The sequence below is a fragment of the Equus caballus genome, chromosome 10, assembly GCF_041296265.1.
Source record: "Equus caballus isolate H_3958 breed thoroughbred chromosome 10, TB-T2T, whole genome shotgun sequence".
NCBI classification, from domain to species: Eukaryota; Metazoa; Chordata; class Mammalia; order Perissodactyla; family Equidae; genus Equus; species Equus caballus.
Window position 1 is genome coordinate 8,457,352 of NC_091693.1, and position 19,803 is coordinate 8,477,154.

A 19,803-nucleotide genomic window follows, 5' to 3' on the forward strand; every position below is an offset into this window, starting at 1 on the left:
TTCTCATTGCTTCTGTTATCGCTTGTAGGCCTTTACAGAGCTGGTTAAATACATATTTTTTAGTTGGAGAAAAATAAATCCTAAGTTTATATTGATATTTCCAATTGAATTTAAAGATTATAGAGTTTTTCTTGATTTTATATTTGTATTTCTTTTTGTACTCTGAAAATCTTTATTCCTAATAACACTAAGATAATTACATACTTGCTTTATTCTCATTGATATATGTGTATGTGTGTGTAATCGTTTCAGAATATCTATCTATATATATAGATTTTGGAATAACAATGCCAGTATTCCTACTTCATAATGTTTTTGTGTGTCTATGTCATGAGAGATATTGAGCTATAATTTTTTTCTTGTAATATTTTTGTCAGGTTTTGGTATCATGGTTATTTGGCCTCAAAATGTAGAAGAGAGTGTTTTCTCCTTTTCCTATTTTCTGAAAAAGTTTGTTAAAGAATAGTAGTATATCTGCCTTAAATGTTGGTAGAATTTACTGGTGAAGCCATCTGGACTTTCTCTGTGGGAAGAGTGTTTTGTTTTGTTTTACTAAAAATTCAAGTTCTTTAATATCTATAGGGCAATTTATGTTTTCTTTTTCTTCTTGTGTGACGTTTGGTAATTTGTGTTTTAAGGCATTTGTCCATATCATTTAAATTATTTCTTTTCTTGTTACTTTGGGCTTCATTTGTCCTTCTTTTTCGAGGTCCTTAAGGTAGGAGCCTAAGTCATTGATCTTACACCTTCCTTTTTCTTCTAGTATAAGCATTTAAAGCTATAAATTTTCCTTTAAATACGGCTTTTGCTGCAGCCCACAAAATTTGTTAAGTTGTGTTTTTGTAGTCATTCGGTTCAACATATTTGGTAATGTTTTTGTTATTTCTTCTCTGACTCATGGGCTATTAGAAGTGTGTTTAATTTGCAAATATTTGGAGATTCTTCTAGACCTCTTATTGATTTCTAATTTAATGATGTGTGGACAAAGACCAGAAAATATACTCTGTATGATTCAATTTTAAAATATTTTTGATACTTGTTTCCTCCCCACTCTGGACATCGTGCATAACCAGTATGTTGCACTCTCCTAAGGGAGTTGCAGTCAAGGACTGAGGCCCCCTAGCCAGCTCTGCTCTTCTGCATATCTGCATTCCTAGCCCAAGCACCTCCATTAGGATACCTCCTTATCAGATACCTCTGCCAAGACTTCCTTATCAAGGGTAGTGGGGAAAACCTTGAAGACACTTTTTCTCCACTGTGACTCAGTGCTCAGTACCTTTCTACTCCTAGCCCTTCCTCCTCTCCCTCTCTATGGCCATAGCCCATGAGATGGGAGGAGCCTTTTGTTTGGTACTCTCTTGGCAGTGAGATGATTCACCACATCTGTGCTGTTCCATCTGACCCTCTCTAGGTGCTTTTCCATGGGGGAATATGAACAGTGGAGGAGTCAGCGCTTTCTCTGGGTTAGCCTCTTGCTTATATCAAGTGACTAGTAAGTGATTAAGGGCTTGACTGTTACTTTCATTTTGGCTTGTTGTCTTAATTGGTTTTTCCGACAACTGGACTCTCTTGAGCTCAGCTCAGCTTTTGACAGTTGGGTGTGGTATTCTTGACAATTGGGTTTGGTATCAATTATGTCAAGGTACTTGATAGTGTTATACATAAATCCTCTATATTGTTACTGATTTTTTTTGTGTACTTGTTCTATTGACTACTGAGAGAAAGATGTTAAAATTTCCAAATCTAATTGTGGATTTGTTCATTTTTTCCTTTAGTTCTGTCAATTTTTGCTTCATATATTTTGATGCTTTGTTGTTAAATCTCTAGACATTTAGAATTGCTATGTCTTCTTGATGAATTTTCCCTCTTTCTCTCTAGTTTTACTCTTTGTCTTGAAGTCTCTTTTGTCTTATATTAATCAGGTACACAGGCTTTCTCATGCTTAGTATTTGTATGGTATATCTTTCTCTACCATTTTACTTTCAACTCACCTGTGCCTTTATATTTAAAGTGCATATGGTTGGCACTTTGCTCTTGTAAAGAGCATCTAGTTGGCACTTGCTTTTTTATCTTTACATTATCTTTTTATTGGAATGGTTGGACTGTTTACCTTTAAGTAATTACAATTTAATCTAAGCCCTGCCAGAGATGGGAGCATCCATATGTCTTTCAAGAGCTTGGTACTTTTGGGAATTTATTGCACTTAAATTTCTTTGTGTCTTTAGCTCTGTGATGAATTTAAAAGAAATTATGATTTTTCATCTTACCTGAATTATTTTTGGTTGTTAAGATGGGCACAATTAGGCCAGGCCCCTTGTTGAGTGGTTAAGTTCGTGCTCTCTGCTTCGGCAGCCCATGGTTTCACTGGTTTGAAACCTGGGCGTGGACATGGCACTGCTCGTCAAGCCATGCTGAGGCGGCATCCCACATGCCACAGCTAGAAAGACCCACAACTAAAAATACACAACTATGTACCAGGGGGCTTTGGGAGAAAAAGGAAAAATAAAATCTTAAAAAAAAAAAAAGATGGGCACAATTATCTATTGAGCTTTCCACATGTGGAAGAAGTGGAATTTCTGATTAAATATTTGTGGGGCACCTGTAGCAGTGACTCTCTGTAAGGGCAGTGACTCTCCCTAGGGGATGTTTGGAAATAATATATCTGGGTGCTTCTGAGTGTTAAAATAACTGGGTTGAGGGTCAAGGCTTCTGGCATTTGAAGGCTTGAAGCTGATCTAGATCAAAGGTTAGATAGCTTTTCTGTAAAGGGCTACACAGTAAATATTTTAAGCTTTATGGGTCATGTGGTCTCTGTTGAAACTATTGAGCTCTACCACTGTAGTGTGAAAATAGCCAATTTATAAACAAATGAGTGTAGATGTGTTCCAGTAAAGCTTTATGTACAAAAATAGTTGGTGGGCAGTAGTTTGCCAACTTTTCATCAAGGAGTCCTGCAGTACACAACAAAGAATTGTTGTATGACCTACAAAATGAGGACCACAGCTGGGAAAAGATGTGTTTATAATTATCCAGGTCTAGAACCTCTCACATAAAGCATTGTTTGCATGATTTTTAAAAATTGCTGAATTTGTCTATTTTACTATTATTGCTTGGTTTTACTATCAGCTAAATCTCTCAGGAATGCTACTATAGTTTGATTGAGAAAAGATTGTAGTTTGTTTTATTCAGAAGTTTGCGGAGATTTTTTTTAACCATTTAAAAAGTCACAGCACGGATGGCAGCGCTGCTTGTGATGTTTGACTTGCCAGTATCACAGATTTGTAGAAGCCTCCACTTGTAGATAATGAATTTCATTGATTCTGCACACTGCACTTCACAGATACTGCATTTTTCACAAGACCCTCCAACAGTAAAAAGGTTAAAACTTGCTGAAGGCTCAGATGATGGTTAGCATTTCTTAGCAATAAAGCGTTATTAAATTAAGGTGTATACATTGGGTTTTTTTAGCCATAATGCTATTGTACACCTAAAAGACTACAGTATAGTGTAAACATGACTTTTATATGCACTGGGAAACCAAAAAATTCATGTGACTCGCTTTATTGCAATATTTGCTTTATTGCAATATTTGCTTTATTGGGGGGTCTGGAACTGAACCTGCAATATCTCTGAGGTATGCCTGTCTACATATATAGCTTTTATTTTAAAATGTCAAATATAAATAAAAGACATCAACAATACTTGGCTGAATATTGTCATCTTATAAATCTAAATTTGTTTATTTTAAGTAGGTGTAAGCATAAGCATTTATTTGCGCCTTCTGATGAGGTTGTGTATGATCACTAATATATTGAAATATAACAGTTGGTCATTATCTCTATTTTTGGTATAACGTACATAAATGTGTCATATTATCTATAAGTTTCATTTCAGAAATGGTAGAGAAATTCTTACAGATATTTTCTTTTTGTATTTAGAGAGCACTGAGTTTGACTGGGGTAAGAACCACCACCTATATCTCCTCTCCTTAGTGTATTTTGGGGATGGGAGCAAGAGACAGGAAGAGGAGAGCAGCAAAGATAATTCTAACTGACTCATTTGGAGCTTTGCAAAGAATATGGTCTCATGGCTTTGTTTTCTCCTCCCCAGCTCTGCCTTTTCCAGACCCTGTGCTTCTCTAAGATAGGAATCCAGAGGAGGGCTGATCATTTCTTGCAGCTCTAAAAACCATGGCTCAGGTAAATTTGTGTTTCTTTGTGTCCTCTTTAAGCAGTCACGTTTTTACAGAGTATGGACATGTTTGCATTCCTTATTCCTGAAACTTCCTAACTGACCCCACTCAGGAATGTACTCCCAGTTTGTTCCATTCTTATAAGTGATAATGTCTTCCCTAAGTATGTCTTTCTAATCTAACCTATATCCACATACCTATTCAAAAATTCATGGAGCATCTTTGACTAGGAGCACTGATATAAGAAAAGCACATTCCCTGATTTTATAAGATAGAGGAGGATGTTAAATGCACCACACATGAGAAAACTTTGAACTTCACTTTAAACCTAAGTTTCCCAGTTAGACGAGATAGGAGTCGGACTTGACTGGCCTCAGTCCCCTTACATGGCAAGAGCTCGTGCTTTGTGAGCTTTTAAGATTAGGAACGTGATTAGAGACTGAAGACAGAGAGGTCCGGGATCTTCCCTGGGAATCCGTAATTGACGAATACCAAAACTATGGATCGTGTTGAGATTCAACATTATTTGCTATTCTTGAATGTGTACATTTGGATTGTCTTTTCCATCTTTTTATTACTTAGAACAAAGAAAAGGTACATTTATAAGTAATGAATAGTAACAAGAAAGGCAATCATTCATGTACAGAAGTCGTTGAGAATTATAAACTCCCAAAAGTAAGAAATGCCTGCGAGATTTTTATATAACCTAAAATGTTCAAATATGCTGACTTATTAAGTCAGATATACTCATTACATGGAGCTATTCTGCAGCCCATTAAAAAATTTACTAAATTATTGTAACAAGGAAAATGCGTATGAGATAATCTGATACAATGATGAACCTGAGGTTCCAATAAATTCTTTAATTTTATACAAATCTTATTTTATAAGGTAGAGATTTTATAAGATTTTACAGAAATATTTCCCCAATTTTTCTTATTTCTTAAATAGAGAAGAAGAAAGAGAAACTTGCATTTATTGAGAACATGTGATATACAAGATACATACTGTACAGGTTGCCTGTGTATGCTATTTCTTTTAATTGGGACACTGCATTTACTTTATTAATTCCCAGACTTATGTGTCTAATGAGATGTTCTATATGCAGGAAATATCTACAGTAACAGAAATAAAAATAGAACATGTTGGCACTTCAGAAACACGAGTATCTTTAGTGTCTCATTCATGTCAGAGGCTTCCCAGCCTCTTTGCTCTGTTGCCTCCTTTGTGGAGAGCTCCCCGTCATCTCCCCCTCCATTGAAAAAATATTTTCTTTATTTCCACAACTAGTATTATGTTTGCTGTTTCAGAGATCAGTGATGTTCAGGGATGTTGCCATTGACTTCTCTCAGGAAGAGTGGGAATGCCTGGACGCTGCTCAAAAAGACTTGTATAGAGATGTGATGTTGGAGAACTATAGTAATCTGGTGTCACTAGGTAAGGACATCAACCCCTAGTATTTCAGGATCTACCTCTGCAATGGCTGCTTTCTCTGATGTTATTTCAAGGTTGTTTTTAAGTCATTAACTGAATTTCTTCTAAGGAATGGTTTTAAATTACTAGCTGTAGTCATAGATAGTTTCAAAGGGCACATTTATCTTCTCCTTCCTTCAAATATAATTGCCTGTTTTTCTTCTGTCTTCCTTCTGTCTTCCTTGATGATCAAGGAGCTAGATTTGAATTCTGGGACACTTGCAATATTGTCAGAAAAAACAGGCTTTGCATTGTTACAATTTAGATCTGCTAAAGGAGCTCTAAATATTTTTTAAAAAATAGATGCAGAAATGTATGGTTTTTCTGACAACATAAGAACTCATATTATTTATATACTGATAGGGTGGATCAGTGCAATTTACTAATAATTCACGTGAACACAATCCATTACAACAAACACATTCTCTTATTTGTAATTTTTTGGTTGAATACTACATTTTAAGAACTTAGTATTTTACATTGAATGAATATGCTAGAACCACTTTTTTGTTTAAAGATTGGCACCTGAGCTAACAACTGTTGCCAATCTTCTTTTTTTTTCCCTGCTTTTTCTCTCCAAATCCCCCCAGTACATAGTTGTATATTTTAGTTGTGGGTCCTTCTAGTTGTGGCATGTGGGACACCGCCTCAGTGTGGCCTGACGAGCAGTGCTGTGTCCACGCCCAGGATTTAAACCAGCAAAACCCTGGGCCAGCGAAGCAGAGCGTACAAACTTAACCACTCGGCCACAGGGTCGGCCCCTAGAACCACTTTTAATTGGAAAATAGCTCAGGAAAAACCTGTGATGGTCTAAGAAAATTTGTTTTTTCCTGTAGCAAAATAAGATAGTCTATATCAATTAAAACTTTAAGAAGTGATTTTCCTACCTGCATGATCACTTTATTCTTTGGACTCTGCAAGTCAGTGCACTATAACTGTCTGTTGCCCCTTGGCTCCTCTTTCTTCAAAGGCTTTAGGAAGTTATTGGTTGGTGCACTCCCCTGCAGGGCCCAAGTTGTGTGGGAAAAAACCCTCTGACTTGAGAAGAGCACAATCTCCCTAAGGAATCCCACCTAATCCCTACTTCTTCTCCATTTTTGTCTTTTATAATAATCCTTCCCACTTTCAAAGGAGGGAGGGGCTCTTCCTTTTCCCCAGTGACAACCTTTTATGTAAACTAGAGAGTTAGTTCCTTTCCAGATATTTTTTGTGTATTTAGACTTATATCATTGTCTGCATTCTTTAAAATTGTTCATTCATTCAAAATATATTTATTGAGGGCCTATTTTGTGCCAGGGACTGTAGTAGGCATTGGAGAAATAATGATCTAGACAAGATTCCTGTTCTACTGAAACTTATATTCTTGTGGGAGAACTACAAAATAAATAAGGAAATAAAAATATATGTGTATGCCTCTATATGTACATAAATACATTTATTTAATAAGTATAACAATTACAGGTAGCAATAAGCAGTATGAATAAAGGTAAAGTAGAGTGGGCAAATAAAGAACTAAATGGGGAGTGGGGTGGGCTGTTTTAGAGAGATTTTGGAAAAGCCTGTCTAAGGAGGTACTGTTTGAAAAAAGACGTGACTGAAGTAAGGGCAAGAGTCAGGCTAATATCTGGGGAACAGTATTCCAGGCAGATAGAGTAGTAAGTGTAAAGGGCTTGGGATGGGCATTAACTTTGTATGAGGAACAGAAAAACATTATATCTAAAAAAGAGTGAATGAAGGAGTAATAAGAAATAAAGACAGGCAATAGAAAAAAAGGAGTTGAAATTTTATTGGCTAAGGTGGTACCCTCTGACTCCTGGCTGAAGCAAATGCTGATCCTCTCTGGAGGAAAGTAAGAGGGCTTTAGAAGTCTCACAAACTAAGATCGACAAAAGATGAGCTCACAAAGATCACCACACCCACAAGGAAACAGGTCACAGGTGAGTGATAGATAATCTAAGGAAACAACAGATTACATGGCAAAAGATTTCACATATTGGAATTATTAGATGTAAATATAAAGTTTGGTGAAATATTTAAAGAAATAGACTAAATTGCAAAAATGACAAGCAGGAAGAGATTTTCATAAAGGAACATATTTGAAAGAGAAACAAATAGGACATTTCTAAAGGTTCTATTTAGTTCTTTTTTAAAATAATCATTAAAGGATTGATACATTTAACTGCATGAAAATTATTCTCTTTATAAAAAGACATCATAAAGAAAGTAAAACACAAGCCATGAATTGGATGAAGATATTTGCAATGAAATTAGTATCTAGAGTATAAAAACCTTCTATAAATTGATAAGAAAAAGGTAAATAACCTTTTTGAAAAATTGGGTAAAAAACATTTTATAGGAAGTTCAAGGAAAAGGAAATGCAAATAGCCAGTAAACATGAAAAAGTGCTCAACCTCATTAGAAATCAGGAAGTGGAAATTAAAACCACAGTGACATAATTATTTCACACACCCTACATTAGCAAAAATTAAGTCTGACAGTACCCAGTGATCACAACTCTTGGAGGCAGAAGTGCTGTATACCTCATTATTCACAATAGCTGAAAAGTGGAAACGACCCAAATGTCCATCAACTGGATGAATAAAATTTTGTGTATCCTTACAATGAAATATTATTCAGAAATAAAAAGGAATGAAGTTCTGATACACACTACAACATGGATGAACTTTGAAAACATGATAAATGAAAGAAGCCAGACACAAAGACTACATATTGTATGATTCTATTTATATGAAATGTCCACAGTAGACAAATCTGTAGTGACAGGAAGTAGATTAGCAGTTGCCCAGCACTGGGGTGGGGGCTGGGAGGTGGGGGTGGATTGGAGAATGAGAATGAGGATATTGAAAATAACTGCTAGTAGACACAGGGTTTCTTTGTGTGTGTGTGTGAGGAAGATTGGCCCTGAGCTAACATCTGTTGCCAATCTTCCTCTTTTTTTTCCCCTCTCCAAAGCCCCAGTACAAAGTGTTTATCCTAGTTGTAAGTCATTCTAGTTCCTCTATGTGGGATGCCACCACAGCATGGCTTGATGAGCAGTGTGTAGGTCCGTGCCCAGGATCCAAACCAGTGAACCCCAGGCCACCAAAGCGGAGCATGTGAAGTTAACCACTTGGCTACAGGGCCGGTCCCCAGAGGGTTTCTTGTTGAGGTGATAAAAATATAAAATTTGATTGTGATGATTGTTGCACAACTGTGTGAATATATTATAAACCACTGCACCGTGCACTTGAAATGACTGAACTGTAGGTCTGGGAATTACACTGGAGTAGATTTGTTTTTCTTTTCTTAAATGCTCTATACCTTACTGATGGCAGTATCAACGGGCATAACCACTTTGGAAAAAAATGTGGCAATGATTTCCAAACTTACATGCACTTTAGAAACAGCTGGGGTCCCTTTAAAAATTCCAGATCCCAGGCCACACCCTAGACCAATTAAATCACAGTCTCTGGGCACGAGACGCATGAGACGCATTACCGTTGTGTTTTGAAGTTCCTTAGGTTATTCAGATGTTCAAATGTTTGCTAACCACTGCAATATGATATTATCTGAAAATTGAGTTGTTAAATTTGAAGGTTCACTCCACTTAATTACTGCCAGTATGCTTAGATTTATTTCTCCCCTATTTTATGCTTTTTGTTTGCTCTTTTAATCTTCTTTGCTTCCTTTTGTAATCTCTCTCCTTAATTAGGATGGATACTGTATTTTGTTTTTGTTTTTTTAACTCCATTTTCCCTCTTACTTAGTTTGGAAGGCTTACACTATTTACATGCTTTTAATGGTTATCTTTAACTTTTTATCACATGCACTTCATTCTTTTTAATGCAAATGGAGCTTTGTAGTTTTTACTAATTGTAATGATGTCTGAAAAAATACACATTTAATGGAAATTAAATTTTTGTTAGATATTAAATGTTTTAATTAATATTAAAACATAGTTACTCAATCCACATACAATATGTGGTTTGCATACTTCTCTGCAGAGGTTTTGCAATAACTATATGCCCCACTCTCACCCCTAGGATTTCAAGGCCAAGTTGAAAAACACAAGTAAAAAGGATCATGCCTACTTGAAATAAGTTGGTGGCTGTTGTGGCAGTAAGTTGAGGTTCCATAGAGAGATGAGATATTGACAGCTCTATGTGAAATGGATATTTCATTGTCACAAAATTCTTACCAGGAGTGTATCAGCAGTGTATGACTGCTCTTTTTCTATACTTCTACCAGCACTAGATATTTTCACTTAAAAATATCTTTGTCAATTTATAGATTAAAAAAAGATGGAATAACATATACCTGTGATTACTGGTGAGTTTAAATATTTTGGGACTATCCATGCCTGTTTTGGTCCTATAATCATTATCATTCTTGTGTGCGTCACTTAACAAATACATACTTAATACAGGCTAATTTCTCCCTTCTACCATGACAGTATAAAGGATCTTAGAATGCTTTAATTTTGATTAATCTTTCCCATCTCATATGTTATTGTTGTCTGGTATTTTACTTCTGTTTTCTTTTTAACCCCCCAAATGGGCATTATTTTTGTTTATAATGGCCATGTTTGCTTGTAGATTCACTCACATGATTATCCCTTTATTTGTACACTGTTCCTCTTCCATCAAACCTTCCTACTGGGATCATTTTATTTATCATGATAGGCAAGGCCTATTGGTAGTAAATGCTCTCAGTTTTTATTTTTGCTGTTGTTGCAAAATAACCTTGTTTCACCTTTCATTCTTGCCTGATGATTTAACTGGGTCTAGAATTCTCTACTGACAATTATTTTTTTCTCAGCGCTCTGAAGATATTATTCTACTGTCTTCTGGCTTCTTTGTTGCTCTTGAGAAGTCTGCCATCTGTCTCATTGTTGTTCCTTTTGTAAGTAATCTGTATTTTCTCTCTAGCTGCTTTAAGATTTTTTTCTTAAGATTTTAATGTAACTGATTATATTGCTTTATTTCTACAACTTTGATTTTTCCTCTCCCCTAAATCTTATTTTTTTTTACTTCTATATAGTCCCTTTCTCATGGTTTTGATTTTATATATTTTCATATATTTCAAGTATTTATAGTATATGTATCACTCAACAATTTCAGTTTCTGGGGAACGAGTCTAACTGCAGTTTCTTGCATGCTTAGGGGCTCTTGTGTAATGATGAATTATCCACAGCATTCTTTTCTCCTTTTCATTGAGAGTCTAGGCCAAGGCTGAAATGTTCCTTGTCATTTTCCTTTGAGGGCAGATGGATTTTTTTCCTTGCTCTGAACTGTGGGCCTTGGATAGTTCTGATTCTGTGAAGAGGTTCACTGCTAACACCTGACCTTTTGTGGGCCCAAGGCTTTGTATCTTGGATTCTTTTCAGACCATTAAGATACAAACTTTAGGCAATTGAAGTCAACAAGTGTGTTGAGGTAGCTGTGGCTTCAGAGTGTGTTTATCTTTAGTTTTTGGTTCTCACTTCATTGTACCTCCTTTCAGTCTGCTTTAAGCATGGCATACTTTTAAAAGGATGTTTGTCATATTTATCTAGCATTTCATGGTGTTTTCAGGAAATCTGATAAACCATTCACATATTTACAATATTCAATCCTTCTATCTTTGAACATGCTGTATATCTACTTTTCTTTTCGTGTACTTTTGTAAAGTTTCATTGTTTTTTCTTAAAAGCTCTTACACATTTCTTATTAATTTCTTCAGTACTTTATAAGTTCTGTTAATATTATGAATAGAATATTTTGTTCTATGACATTTTCTAAAGGGTTGATACTGATATATATAGAGAGAGCAAATACTGATTTCTATAAATTCATAATAACCTTGTAGAAATATCTAATAGTTTTTCAGTGGCTAATATTGGATTTCTAGGTAGATAATTTTGCTTTCTACATATAATGTATTAGCTCTTCCTTTACTCTTTCTATATAATATATTATCTCTTCCTTTTCTATTTGTACTGTTTTTAACAAACTATAATCCGTAGGAGAAGAGTATTGAAGTATTTCACAATTTGAAAATATTTCTTGTCTTTTGCAAACTTCATTGGGAGTGCTTCTGGTGTTTACAGATCTTCCTTTACTTATGATGGAGTTCTCTCCTGATAAACCCATCATAGGTTGAAAATTTCATCAGTCAAAACTGCATTTAATGGACCTAACCTACCAGACATCATAGCTTAGCCTAGCTTACCTTTTTTTTTTGAGGAGGAAGATTAGCCCTGAGCTAACTGCTGCCAATCCTCCTCTTTTCGTTGAGGAAGACTGGCCCTGAGCTAACATCCGTGCCCATCTTCCTCTACTTTATATGTGGGACGCCTACCACAGCATGGCGTGCCAAGTGGTGCCATGTCTGTGCCCAGGATCTGAACTGGCGAACCCGGGGCTGATGAAACGGAACGTGTGCACTTAACCACTGTGCCACCGGGCTGGCCCCAGCCTAGCCTACCTTAAATGTGCTCAGAACACTTAGATTAGCCTACAGTTGGGCAAAATCATCTAACGCAAAACCTATTTTGTAATAGTGTTGAATATTTCATGTAATTTATTCAATATTATACCAAAAGTGAAAAACAGAATGGTTGGATGGGTACAGAATGGTTGTAAGTGTATCCATTATTTACCCTCATGATTGTGTGGCTAACTGGGAGCTGTGGCTCAGCTGCTGCTGCTGCCCAGCATCACAAAAGAGTATCATACCACAGGGGCCGGCCCCGTGGCCAAGTGGTTAAGTTCTCGCACTCCACTTCGGGAGCCCAGGGTTTCCCTGGCTTGGATCCTGGGTGCGGACATGGCACCATTCGTCAGGCCATGCTGAGGTGGCATCCCACATAGCACAACCAGAGGCACTCACAACTAGAATATACAACTATGTACTGGGGGGCTTTCGGGAGAAGAAGAAGAAGGAAAAAAAAAGAAGATTGGCAACAGTTGTTAGCTCAGGTGCTAATCTTTAAAAAAAAAAAGTATCATACCACATATCACTAGCCTGGGAAAATATCAAAATTCAAAGTACAGTTTCCACTGAATGTATATCACTTTTGCACCATCGTAAAGTCAAAATATTTTAAGTCGCACCATTGTGACTGTCTGTAACTATTAAAATATGTTTCTATAGGTTTCTGGTAAATACCCTTAATTAGGTTAAGGAAGAACCATTCTGGTCTTAGAGAGTTGTGTTTTGTTTTCAAGATTGGCACCTGAGCTAACTAACATCTGTTGTCAATCTTCTTTTTTCCTCCTTCTTCTCCCCAAATCCCCTTAGTACATAGCTGTATATTTTAGTTGTGGGTCCTTGTAGTTGTGGCATGCAGGATGCCGCCTCAGCACGGCCAGACGAGCAGTGCCATGTCCGCGCCCAGGATCCGAACCAGTGAAACCCTGGGCTGCCGAAGCGGAGCGTGAGAACTTAACCACTGGGCCACGGGGCTGGCCCCCTAGAGAGTTTTTAATAGAGGGTCTTAAAATAGATTTTCTTCTGTTGAACTATATTCATTCATGGGATAAACCCTATTTGATCATGATGTTTTAGTCTTTAAATACACAGCTAGATTCTATGTTGCTAATATTTTATTTTAAAATTTTACCTATGTTTGTTCATGAGATTGGCTTGTTTTTCCTGAGCTGTCTTTGTCCAGTTTTCTTATCTGAGTTAACTTAACTTTGTAAAATGACTTGGGGAGATTTCCATATTTTTATATGTTCAGCACAGTTATGTATGATTGGAATTATGTATTCTTTAATGGTTTGGTTGATCTTGCCAGTAATACATCAGTCATCAGTATCTGTTGCCTTTTAGGAACATAGACATTGAACTTACATTAAAATTCTTATGTAGTTACTGATGTAGACTCAGATTTTCTATATTTGTGAGTCATGTTTTATTATTTTTATCCATTTCATCTAATTTTTCTAATTTACTGTTGAGTTATATGTAGGTTTTTCTAATAAACACTTTTTGACTCCTTTGGATTTTTGGTTTTATGTTCTTCCTTTTCCTTTCCTGTGTTTTGGATTTGTGCCCAATCTGATTTTTTCCCTACAATATCAAGTTTCTATATCATTTATTGGTATTTGCAAAGAATTGACTTTTAGTTTTTCTAATCATTTCTATTCTTTCTAAATTCTAGCTTACTTGTTTTCTGATTTTTAGCCAGCTAATTGTTTTGTTTATTTCTCCCTGTGCTTCTTGAGTTGAAATCTTAATTCTCTTGTTTTTAATTATTTCTTGTTTTCTAATAAATGCATTTAAGACTAAGTTTTCTGTGGGTGCATTAGCTGAATCTCATGGGATTTCACACAGAGTTGCTCTTGGTATCTACTTCTAAGTTATTTGTAAGTTTTATTTTTACTTCTTTTTATGACAAACATTATATAGACATATCATAGTTACTTAGTTCTAGGATTGTGTATTGTTTTTTCTTTTTCTTTTTTTTTTTGAGGAAGGTTAGCCCTGAGCTAACATCTGCTGCCAACTCTCCTCTTTGCTAAGGAAGACTGGTCCTGAGCTAACATCTGTGCCCATCTTCCTCTGTTTTATGTGGGATGCCTACCACAGCATGGCCTGACAAGCAGTGCATAGGTCCACACCTGGGATCCGAACCGGCGAACCCTGGGCCAGTGAAATGGAACGTGTGAACTTAACCACTGTGCCACTGGGCTGGCCCCTGTATTGTTTTTTCTATGTTTTTGTAATTCCTAATTTTATCATAATGTGGTAACATGTTATCAGTTTTATCTGTCTACCTATCTTATCAATTATGTTCTAGGCTTCTGTCCTTATTTCTTGTCTGTTTATATTATTATCCTAAAAGGAAAAAAAACTGTTTCCTTTTACTCACACAACACTTCTGAAACCAGATATGTGGATTTTCCCACACCAAGCAATTCTGCAATTCTTGGTGGACACCAACTGGGTGTCCTACAATTTAACTCAGTTCTGACACTACCTGCACAGAGCTAGTGCAGACCCCACAAGTTAAGGGTTCTGTCCCACAAGACTGCCCCTCACTTCAGATGCCAATTGCAAGTCCCAGGTTGTCACCTGTACTTCTGACTGACTGCCTGTAAATTGGGGGTTCCCACAACCCCCTCCTTGGGTTCAATAATTTGCTAGAATTGCTCATAGAGCTCAGGAAAACATTTCACTCACATTTACCAATTTATTTTAAAGGATACAACTCAGGAACAGCCACATGGAAGAGATGCATAGGGCAAGGTGTGGAGAAGGGGTGCAGAGCTTCCATGCCCTCTCTTGGGCACACCACCCACCTAGCACTTTGATGTGTTCACTGACCCAGAAGCTTTCTGAACACCTTCAGTTAGGGTTTTTCATCAAGGCTTCATTACATAGGCATGATGATGAAATCATTGCCCATTAGTAATCAATTCAACTTCCAGTCTCTCTCCCCCTCCCTAGAGGTAGGTGGGGTAGGACTGAAAGTTCCAACCCTCTAATCATATGGTTGGTTCCCCTGGCAGCCAGCCCCCCCATCCTCAGAGGCTCTCCAACAGTCACCTCATTAACATAAACTCAAGTGTGGTAGAAAGGGACTTGTTATGAATAACAAAAGACATTCCTTTTAACTTTATCACCAGGAAATTCTAAGAGTTTTAGGAGCTCTGTGCCAGAAATCAGGCACAAAGACCAAATAGATATTTCTTATTATATCACAGTATCACAGTCCTCTACTATGACTGTGGATTTATCAGTTTCTCTTTGTATGTCTATCAATTTTTGTTTATTTACTTCAGAGCTAAGTTTTAGTTGCATAATGGTCATGACTGTTATAATTTCCACTTGCCTGACTCTAAGATGATTGCCCTGAGCTGATTTCACTGAGGAAACTGAAGTAATCAGAGGTGAATTTTTACAAGCTTCCTCATCAGTCTACCTCACTGCATCTATACTCATTCTGCCTCTTTTCCTGTTATGATAGATGAACTTTCTGTGCCTTTATCTAAGGCTAGTACCTCTACTTGTGTACTGAATACCATTCCTTCTCATCTGTTTAGGGACGTTTTTATAATCATTTTCATCAGCACACAAACATGTAGTTTCTCCCATCTTAAAAGAAAAAATAAAACAGACAAATCTCTTGACACACATTATTTTCCTCTTGATACGGCCCCATTTCTCTGCTACTTTTTACAACAAAATTTCTCAAAAGAATTTTCCATGCTCCCTAGCTCCAGCTCTTTTCTCATGCTCTTAAATCTGCTTCAATCAAAACTTGTCCCCATTACTCCACCAAAAAGATCACTAATTATCTCCATATTAAAGGCTTTGTTAAATTAGACGGCACCGTTTATCTTATCTCTCAGCATTTGACATAATTGATCATTTGTCCTTAAAACACTTTTTTCACTTGGCCTCTGGGATTCCACATTTTCCTAATTTTTCCGCCTTGCTCATTGGCTGCTCCTTCTCAGTCTCCTTTGTTTGGTTCCTTCTCATCAACCTGACTTCTAATTGTTGAAGTGCCCCAGGGCTCAATCCTCAAATTTCCCTTATCTTTTCTTCCCTTCTCTTCCCATCTCTTTTGTATCCAAAGACTCTTCCTGGATTATCTAATCAAATTCCATAGCTTTAAATGTCATCTATTGATGACTCCCAAATTTATATATCTAATCCAAATATCTCCCCAGAACCCTGTATTTGTACATATATCTGCCTACTTAACATCTTCTTTGCAATATCTAATAGTTCAAAACCAAACTCTTTGATATTCTCTCCCAAACCTGCTCCTACTACAATGAGAAGTTCTTAGTAAACAGCACTTCCATTCTTCTGGATGCTCAGCCAAAATACTTAAGTTTTCTTTGATTTCTCTCATATTACATGTCCAATCAGTCATCACATCTTCTTTATTAAACCTAAAAAATATATCCAGAATCCAATGACATCTGTCAGCACAAGTAACCAGTAACCATTCTATAGATAAGAGAGAGAAGGTGAATTTTACTTGAGCCAGGCTGAGGACTGTAATCTGGGAAGGTAGTCTCCACAAAGGAAGAAAGCGTTCCAGAGAAGCATGGTTTTCAGTACAATTTTATACCTTTTTAGAACAAAGAATATACATCAAACCTGCCTAGGATACATATTCATAAGAGTTTCAAAGAGATATTCAGTTGCAGATGAGCAGGTCAAAATGACCCTGATGTCCAGGAAAGGAAACATCTTCAGGAGTACTAACACTGGTATTACTGATCCTGGTATTGTAGGAAAGGAAGTGTGCATCCTTATCTTCAAAGAGTGCATTCTTTTACTTGGGGATAATGTTTAATGCATTCTTTACTTTAATGTGTAAACCAGATGTACCGCGTATGTTTGACAGGCCGTAGGTTAGGCCTTTTTTAGTTCAGGCTGAATCAGGTTTAAACCAGAATAGCTGCTGCCCCATGTACCTCAGTATGTGAAAATTTCTTGTCACATCTCGCTTTCTCCACCCCTTCATCCACAGTCATCTGGTCTGAGCCATGTGGCTTATTGCTCCTAACCACCATCTACCTAGCTTCTCTACTTTTCCACTGACTCTCTGTTGTTTTTTTTAAAAAATTTAAACAAAACCACCAGGATGATTCATTTTTAAATGAAAGTCAAATCTTGTCAGGCTGCTCACAGCTCTCCAGTGGCTCCCCACCTCAGAGTAAAAGTCAAATTTCTTAAAATGGGTGAGACTAAGGTTTCCTTGTCATTTGCCTTTGAAGCCAGAGTTGTTTTTTTTTTCCCTCCCTCTGAACTGTAGGCTTTGGATGGTTCCAGTTTTGTAAAGAGGTTTATTTCTAATCCCTGACATATTGTTGGCCCAAGGTCTTGTCTCTTGGTTTTTTTAGAGTGTTAAGATTCAAACATAGGCAATTGAAGACGGCAAATGTCCCAAGGGTGGCTGTGGCTTCAAAGCATGTTTACCTCTCTACTTTCTGGTTATCACTTCATTGTGGCCCCTGTGGATCTTCTTTGTTTTATTTTAAGCTTGGCATACTTTTAGAAGGTTGTTTATTATATTTTATCCAACATTTATTGGTGGCCTTCAGGAAATCCGATGCACCATTTACGTATCAAGTGTATTTACTGTCACAGTCATGATATACAACAGTTCCATTATACCCTCAGATTCCCTCATGCTGTCCCTTTGTTGTCAACCCCTCCCCCTTTCCAGCCTGTGAAAACCAGTGGCCTATTTTCCATCTCTACAGTTTTCCCTTTCCCAGAATATCATATAAATGGAATCAAACTATGTAGCCTTTAGGGTTTGGCTTTTTTCACTTAGTAAAATATATTTAAGATTTATTCATATTATTGCATGAAGCAATAGTTTGTTTCTATTTATTGCTGAATAGTGTTCTATTGTAGGGAAATACCAAAGTTTGTTGATTCATTCATCTTTTGAGGGACATCTGGGTTTCCAATTTTTTGGCAATTTTGAGTAAAGCTGCTATAATATACTTTGGCGTACAGATGTTTGTCTGGACAAAGTGTAAATACCCACAGATAGGACTGCTGGATCGTGTAAGTGTATGTTTAACTTTATTAGAAACAACCAAACTCTCGTTCATTGTGGTTGTGCTGTTTTGGATTCCCATTAGCAGTATATGAGATTTTTTTTGTGTTCTTTTTCTTATTTCTATCCAACATAATCTTTTTTAAATAGAATGCCTGGAACTTTATCACTCCAGATGCCTTCCCTTATATTCAATAATTGCTTTTTTTTCCTCTTCAATATCCCCAACATTCCTTAAGATTACAGAAACCATTCATTACATCTTTGACCTATAGCAGTGCCTGAGACATGATAAAGACATTCTTCTGGGATGAACACATAGAATCGACCTTGGATAGAAGAATAAATAAGAGAAGACATGAGACAGGGCATAAAGAAACAAAACAGATTGTGAAGTAAAGACTTAAGTAAACAAAAGCAATTTGGTATCTTGGTTGAAAAGGATAGGCATAACTAAAGAAGATAATCCCGGCTAGTACCTGGGAAGGAGTATGCAAAAGGCAAGGCAATTAGAGAGGTGCATATGATCACTTTTTCTATTTTTATCTTAGATTTAGTATGGATATACTTTTGTTTCCATCTTTAGGGAGGTGTTGGGGAAACCACCAATCCATGGTTTCCAGGCATCTGCTGTAAGGTGAGGAGAGGTTCCCTACAAAGGGACAGCACTAGAGTGTTTAGGAGTGACAGAACTGTTGTGTATCATTACTGTGGTGGTGATACATGACTTGAGCCCTTATAGGTCTGTTTCTTTTATCTTCTTTCTGTTTTTCAGTCATTATCTTGTACCCTCATTCACCTGATTATTTTTTATTGAGTGCTATATATCGTAAAGAAAAATTACAAAAGTAATTGAAGCCTTGGATGATGTTATACATCTCCAGTGAAGATTTAGGTTTGCTTATGGCCGGCAATCTTGAATTACCTTAGTTCAGATTTCTGGGTTTGAGATGATTCAGAGATGATTCAGGCTTCAGACCCTGTGTAGACTGGTTTACTGTTTCTCCCTTATTGTAGCCCTCAGGGTTCCCAACCCAAAGTATGGAGAAACTTATGCTGGGCCTTGTTCTCCAGTTATTGTCACCCAAGCCCTATGAAATAGTCCAAAACACTGCATAGTTTCTCCACATCTCAGTTGCCTTTTCTAGAATTTTAAGACCTCCCTAAGTGGAAAAGTGGCCCCATATGTTGGGCTTATTTCTCTAAGTTTTCATATTTTTTAACTTTTAGCCCACCAACTCTTTATTCCAACATTAATTCTCCAGTGCCTTCAGTCAGGAGCCTTTTTATATTTTGTCCAATTTGTAAAATTGCTCTTATTAGGAAGGTTGGTTTAGATTACCTAGCCTTCTGTTACAGGAAATGGACGTTTAAGATTCAGGAACTGGTATTTAAATTGAGACCTGAAAGATGAGAAAGAGTCAGTCAGTGTAGGGGAGCTCATACAGAGCAATCCAAAGACATGGAACAGGCTCTAGTTAGTTGTAAGTTGAGATTGGCTTTGTGAATTTTTCAGAGCTAAAAAGAATCTAGTATTTTTGGCAAATAGTGAGCAAAGATGAGAAGGCTCATGAGGAAATCAGATACAGAAGCAGGGACCAGACCATGGAGGGCTTTG

At 36.8% G+C, this 19,803-nt stretch overlaps 1 protein-coding gene across 3 annotated transcripts in view; it reads left to right on the plus strand.

The window, feature by feature from the left end:
- LOC138915037 (zinc finger protein 420) overlaps nt 1-19,803 on the plus strand; it is a 29,724-nt gene that overhangs the window by 5,751 nt on the left and 4,170 nt on the right. For 2 of the 3 annotated variants that reach the window (XM_014733060.3, XM_023651290.2), the window contains exons 3-4: nt 4,111-4,199; nt 5,503-5,629. In XM_014733060.3, the coding sequence (XP_014588546.2) occupies nt 4,191-4,199; nt 5,503-5,629 (136 nt within the window). In that variant the 5' untranslated portion in view covers nt 4,111-4,190. Of the gene's footprint in view, nt 1-4,110; nt 4,200-5,502; nt 5,630-9,955; nt 9,995-10,483; nt 10,568-19,803 lie in introns of those variants that run through there. The other variant, XM_023651298.2, reaches the window with a different exon arrangement.